Below are 6,971 nucleotides of genomic sequence, written 5' to 3'. Positions count from 1 at the left end.
TGCCTTCCTCCTTCCTTTTTCTAATACTGCCCTTCCCTTCCCCAGACAGCTTCTTTTTAGGTCTCAGGTTCCCCTCCGAGGCCTCGAGGTTTGGGCTGCCCCGGAGGACATGGCCTGGGGCCCTGACAACGTGCGGAAATGGTCAACCCCGGCGCTGCTGGCCATCATGGGCACAGTGCTGACAGCGGCCACCAGCCCTGGCTTCGTGGCCATGATCACCCAGAAGGGCCTGGACTTCGGTAATTGGATGCCTTTCTCCCCTTTCCCCCTTTCCCCGAGGGACACTCAGGATGCACAGCCCTTTAAATCGGGTGCCTGGTAAGCTCATAGCTCTTCTAGGAGACTTCCTTCCTCCCGTTTTATATAGAAAGAAACTGTGGCACACTCTCATAGGGCTGGGGAGTGTCAGAGCTGGGACTAGAGCACTGGTCTAGAAGATTTCAAGGGCCCCCGGACCATCAGGGTCCTCATGGTCCCCTCTCTACACCTTCCCCATTACAAATTTCTGGGCCCTTTTATTCCAGAGGCTGCCGTCTCTGCCTTGCCTCCTTTGCTGCCTACCCCAGGTTACTTCCCATGCCGGGGGAGGGGGAGGGGAGGGCGGGGGCGCGGTAACAACTTTGCTCACCTGCTTCGCTGCCAGGTGCCTCACAGACCCTGCGGGTCCCGATTCTTCCACTGCAGGGCTGGGTGAGACACACCAGTTCGCTCGGGCAGGTGAGCAAAGGCTCTCAAAGGGTTTGGGAAGTGCGCGCCTCCGTTTGAGCTCAGGTACTCGCTGAGGCCCTCTTCGGGGCCCGCTTGGTGCTGCCTCCTGGTGGCAGAGGGAGGAACTGCAAGACTCAAGGTGATTCAGGCTCAAACCAGACCAGGGGAGGCAGGTCCTCAAAACCAGTATGCACAGACCCCAGGGGGCCTGTTTTTCCATCCTTGGGACTCATGTTCCCGGCCTGGGGCTTGAGCGTGGGGAGTAAGAGACCTATATCCCCATCTTGCCTCCACCACGTGTCAGCTGTGACCTCTCTTCCATTCCCCTGAGATGGAAGAGAGAGGAAAGACCCCCTCTCTAGGATTGCTCAGCTTTGCAGTGAGCAACGCCAGGTGGGCAGGGAGACCCCGTGCATTTTGGTTGTTACTATTGCTGGTTATGACTACCTCTGGGCTGGTTCCTGAGAAACTGGAAGCCTGCTCCGCTCACCTCTCTGCCTGCCTCGTCATCCCCCCTCGGGGGACATGTTTGCCTGGTTAATTGCATCCTTGGTGCTGTTAGCCACACAATCACTGGTGGCAGAATTTCTGCCTCTGGGGCATTCATTTATTTACCCAACAAATAGGAAGTGTCAGGCACCACGGTAAATACCAGAGACACGCCAATACATAAAGCTGACATTGCAGCGGACCCTGGGGACTTCCGTCCAGCATCAATCAGCGTTGTGTGAACAGATGTCTAATTACAAAGAGAAATGGGTGCTCCAGATGAGCCGCTCAGGACTGTGAAGACGGTTCCAGCTGTGTCAGGGAAGCTTCCTGAAGGAAGGGGCGACGGGGAACAGTAGACGTTCAACAGACGACCACGGATGAATAGCAGGAGTTGAGTGTGCAAAGGTTCTGAAGAGAGAGTCTGGAAGGTGTCAGTGGGAGTACAGCCCAGAGAGAGAGGCTTGACCAGCTGTGTGGGGGTGATATTTCTGAACACTGTCCACAACCTGCAGCCCACAGGCTCAGGGTGGCTTGCCGTATATTGCTGAATGACCTATGAGCTAGGAAGCTTTTTGTTTGGGGGGGGGGGGTGTGCGTGTGTACATGAACATGATGGTGAACACGCGTGAAGTACCTCTGAGAGGCAGGGGAAACCTCAGGGGTTGCCCCTCAGGCACCATGCATTGTGTCTGTCTGTGTGTGTACCCCCCCCCCCACACACGTGGACGTGCTTGCGTGTGGGTGAGAGTGCTCGCATGTCATGAGGAGGCCAGAAGTTGACATTGGGTGTCTTCCTGGATCACCCCATCTTACATTTGGAGGCAGATCTTTAATCCAGAGCTCACCGATACAGCTGCTCTAGCCAGCCAGCTTGCTCTGGGACCCCTGTCCCACCTCCTGAGCACTGGGATTACAGACAAGGCAACCCCCCATTCAGCCCTTATGTGGGTCCTGGGGATCTGAGCTCTGGTTCTTATCTTTGTTTTGGTTTGGTTTGGTTTTTGGGACAGCTGTAGACCAGGCTGGCCTCAAACTCATGGATGGGCCTTATCTTCTTGTCACTTTAACGCCTGAGCCATCTTCCTCAGGCAATTGCTTTGTTTTTTTTTTTTTTTTAGAGACAGGATCTTGCTGTGTGGCCTTGAACTCAAGCTTTCCTACCTCAGGGTTTCCAGTGCTGGGATTACAGGCATACACATGCACAGCCCTTAAGGATGGGCTTAGTGGTTCAAATGGTTGACGAATAAAAAGAAGAATGGCCGACTGCACTCGAATGACCCCTCCAGTGTCCGCAGAGTGGTGCTGGGACATGGCCCTCTTTCTGTCTTTGCCTCAGAGTGGTACCCAGTATGGAGGGAGCGAGGTTCCGGGCCGTCTGAGGATAGGCCCCTGCAGTCCTGCCTGTCCCACTATAATCGGGCCCAAGGCTCTGGAGCTGCCAGGGGCCTCCATCCCTGCTTGTTAGCTGACTGATGTCTGAGCTTGTCACTCTGTGCTTTGTCCTACAGCGTGCCAGCAGGGTGTGATCGTGTTGCAGAAGGAGCTACAAGGCATCAGTATTCCCGAATTCTCTGGAGAAGCCTTTAAGTTGAAGCACCTGGGGAAAGGCTACTATTACTTCTACAGGTGAGGCCTGCCGAGGCTTAGCCCTCCAGACGTGGCTCACTGCGACCCGGGGCCCCTAGCCATCCAAGTTCTCAGCTCATGGCGTTTAAGACTGCAAACCCAGCAGCCCAAGGAGTTAGCACGCCTCAAGATGAGCCCAGAGGAAGCCACCCAAGTTTGTCTTTCTAGCACCTTCCACCACTTCCACAAGAGGCATCATGAACCCCAAACCCCTGGGCTACACACGTGTATTTCAGAGACAGAAGAACGGCCTGTGCCCCAACTTATCGCTCACAGGCTTCAGGGCCTGTCTGAGCCTGGTTCACGTGTCCCTGGACACGTCTCTCTCTGCACCTCCCAGCGTCAGGTCCTCTCAATCCTCCAGAGACGGGAGAGCCACCTAGTAACTCCAACAGCACACTCCCCTCAGCTCTCGGTGGAGAGAGAAGCTTGCAACACAAGCCCAAAGCTCCACTCTGACCCGGGTTAAACAGTGCACATGCCTTGAACCAGTCCCTGGGCCGGGGGAACAGAAAAACTAATTGGCTGAGGCCCCGCCTCCAGCTCCCCCCCACAGACACAGGTGAGTTCACCTTTCCTAGCATGGCATGGGTGAGAGCAACTCCCCAAAGCACGCCGACGGGTCCGCTGTCCCGAGAAATGGGGTGAGGCCGCTGGAAAGAAATCCCCCAGGAGTTTCCTACGGAATTGTATACCTGTTCCGTTCAGCAGACATCCGAAGCACCTAGTGTGCATCTCAGCAGCAGATTGCACACACTCCAACAGAGGGGACACATTCCACCCTACACAGGGCCCACAGTCAAGGCTTAGCGTCTGCCATCTTTGCTGATAGTCACCCACCCCACAAGATGGAAACTGTCTATCCATTGTAAACCCAGGGAGCCTAAGGCATCAAGTGATCGAGTGATCTGTCCAGGGTAGGCACGTGGGTAAAGGGCCACAATGAGCTCTCTTGGAACTCAAGGTACTGACTGGGGCTTTTTTCTCTGCAGCATGGTTGTGGATGTATTTCAAATCCCTGATCCCAAGATCAAGCTCTTGCCCAATGATGGCCTCCAGCTGTCCATTAAAAATGCCAGCATCAAGATCAATGGAAGATGGAAATCAAGGAAGAATTTCCTGTGAGTCTCATGCACAAGGGTTGCTGGATGGGCTGGTGGCCATTGGAGGCATCAGAGCCAGGGTGTTGGGAATGTCCACTTCTGCCTTATCTATAGACAGGTGTTGCCACAAAGTCTCTGGGCTGGGGGAGGGCGCTCTTAAAAGCACTCCACAAAACCCTGGATGAATAGCTGAGTTCATTTATACCCAAGTGCAGGACGTGGCAAGGCTGAGTTGTTCTGTGTGGCTCAGAAGGGAAACCTAAGCAGGACTTCCAGTTTCTTTCCTGTATTAGTCAGCTGCTGCTGCTGTGTAGCAAACACCACAGTGGCTTAAGACAGTAACCACCATGCTGCATTGTGTGTATCTGTGTATCAGCTAAGCCCAGCCGAGAGGTGTCGCTCCTTCCCTGGGGTCCTGTGTGCCACCCGGAGCACAGTGATGGATAGAAGAGGTGCAAAGGGCAGCACTGATCATGCACGCTCCTGTCCCCTGTCTTAATATGAATTCGTTTCATTCTTCTTACAGGGGCGGTGATTAAGTTCATTAATCGATTACTGGGTCAGAAATTGCTTAAAGTCACAACACCGAACACTCCGAATCTTAGTGACAAAATTGAGATGTTCACCCCCGTGTTCATCTGCTAGGACAAGATCTGGGTGGAAAAAAAAAATAACAGAAGCCCAGAGAGGTTAGCAAACATGCACAAAGCCACACAGCGAGGGCTCTGGGAGAGGCAGATTAACCAACCACCAGGTGGAAACAAGCTGGCATGTCAGGTTAGAACCCTGGCTTCTGGTGTCATGAGGTTTGTGTGCAGCCTCTGCTCTCTGAAGCCCCTGGTCCCTGGAGTGGGACCTGTGTTCCCCCACTGATGGGGAAGCACAAGGAGGAAAGGGTTCACTCCAGGTCTCTTCTCTCTATCTCCCTTTCAGCAAAGCCAATGGCAAGTTTAGCTTGAACGTCAAAGGTATCTCCATCTCCGCTGACCTGAAGCTGGACACTGACTCCTCAGGCCACATCACTGTCAACTTTTCCTCCTGCTATGGTCACATCGACAAAATCCGTATCCGAGTCTCAGGCGGCATGGTGGGGTAGGTCTCCTGGAGCTGCAATCCCAAGAGGAGACTGTCCCCCTAAGTCCCCTTCTGCAGAAGGTAGAGCTGTAGACTCGCCTCCACACACAGGCATTTTCCAGAGCTTTGGTGTGGGAGGGGCAGGGCCTCAGGCGGAGCAGACGCTGTCCCAAGGCACAGCTCAGTACGGCCAGGCATCCAGAATCTTACCCCACAGTCACCTATGGGACTGGCTCCGCACCCGGCCTGGAAAGCCTGCACAGAGCATGGCCGGCCCTGATGATATCTTACATGTACCTTCATCAACCAGAGCCTTGCTGTGCGGCCAACACGGCTCAGACTATTTGTGCTCTCACACCACCTGCCCAAGAACACAGGAAGCAGTTTTGTGACCAGCCATTGAGCGGTCACAGGCTCTCAGGCAGTCTGGCCCCGTTTTCCTAAGGCCCCTGGCCCAGTGGGGGAGAGAGATGTTAGTGATGTCATTATGCCAGTGAAGGGCTCACTGAGGACCGTAAGAACTTAGAGAAGGTACAGAGTGCCCTGGACATGTAGAACTGGAGGACCTGGCCCAGTCTGGGGGCAGGAGGAAATGACATTTGAACCGAGATGAAAAGAGTGAGTAGGCGGAAGTTGGCGATTGGGATGTTTTGGACAAGGGGGACCACATGTGCAAACTGTGGTGAGAGGAAGCAGAGATACCAGGGAACAAGGCAGGCCAATGTGCCTGGTTTAGGAAGAAGGAGGGCAGTGGGGGATGGGGCAGGTGTCGGTTGCCATTAAGAAAATAGTCCCGTAAGGTTGCTGCAAATGGGGAGAAGTGTCTGATGAAGGCTGCAGGGCCAAGGGCTAGTTGCCAGGGTTCCCAGACATACCTGAAAGTCTCTTCTATGCCCCCACATGTCAACCTTCAGGTGGCTGATCCAACCGTTCCACAGGAGAATGGAGAATTCCCTGAGAAACATCATTTACTCGAAGGTAGGAGGGCTGGGCATCAGCGGAGGCAGGGCAGTGGCCTCGGAGCTACACCTTGGCCTTGGCGGGCGCCTTGGCCTTCATCCCAACTCCCTCAGCATCCATAGGGCATTCAGAATCCAGAATTTCATCCCCAGAGCCCAGCTGTGTGCTCTACAGAGAGGCTCCGCAGACCGCTCAGGGGAGACGGCCTCCCACCCAGCAGGCCTTCCTGTAACTGTGTGCCAAGCAGCCTGTGTGCACCTGCCCCCCACAACCTCTTCACAGAGGAACAGCCAGCCCCCATCCGTCCCCTCCTTCCCTTGCCCTGCCTGGTGCTGCCATAGCGCACAAACCACCAGGAAGAGGCTGCATCAAGGAGGGATCCCTGTGGCGTGTGGAGCACGGTGGGTGCTGCTGAGGGTGCAGACGGCAAAGCGCCCCCCCCCCACGCTGAGGGCAGACATAGCTTAACACAATCCCGAGGACCCTCTGTGTGTCCTCTGCCCTGGGTCTCCTCCCTCTCTCCCTATTTTACTCAGCCTTAGTCTAGCAAGTAAGTGGACTTTATTCCTTAGTCCATTCAGACAGACAGACAGACAGACAGACAGACACACACACACACACACACACACACACACTGCATCTTTTAAAAAAGATTTGTTTATTATTTATACAGCATTTGGCCTGCATGTGTGCCTGCACACCAAAGAGGGCATCAGATCTCATTCTAGATGATTATGAGCCACCATGTGGTTGCTGGGAATGGAACTCAGGACCTTTGGAAGAACAGCCAGTGCTCTGAGCCATTTCTTCAGCCCCCACACTGCATCTTTTAATTAGAGGGCTAAGACCATTTACGTTTATGGTCACTGTGAGTGTGAGTAAACACACTGGGTATGTGTGTTTGCAAATCTCTTTATCACTTTTCTGCTGCATACACCAAGCAAGGTGACCCTCATGCTTCTGTGTGTGTGTGTGTGTGTGTGTGTGTGTGTGTGTGTGTGTGTGTGT

General features: G+C 54.2%; 1 protein-coding gene across 1 annotated transcript in view; it reads left to right on the top strand.

Moving 5' to 3' along the window:
* Window positions 1-6,971, top strand: part of Bpi (bactericidal permeability increasing protein) — a 24,876-nt gene continuing 17,905 nt past the window's right edge. The window contains exons 1-5 of the mRNA XM_055602304.1: window positions 1-239; window positions 2,709-2,826; window positions 3,819-3,947; window positions 4,863-5,021; window positions 5,918-5,981. Coding sequence (XP_055458279.1) covers window positions 110-239; window positions 2,709-2,826; window positions 3,819-3,947; window positions 4,863-5,021; window positions 5,918-5,981 — 600 coding nt within the window. The 5' untranslated portion in view covers window positions 1-109. The remainder of the gene's footprint in view (window positions 240-2,708; window positions 2,827-3,818; window positions 3,948-4,862; window positions 5,022-5,917; window positions 5,982-6,971) is intronic.

Source organism: Psammomys obesus, unplaced genomic scaffold (assembly GCF_907164565.1).
Source record: "Psammomys obesus unplaced genomic scaffold, mPsaObe1.curated_primary_1811, whole genome shotgun sequence".
NCBI lineage: Eukaryota > Metazoa > Chordata > Mammalia > Rodentia > Muridae > Psammomys > Psammomys obesus.
The sequence above is the reverse complement of the archived record's forward strand: the minus strand, read 5'-3'. Positions and strand labels throughout refer to the sequence as shown.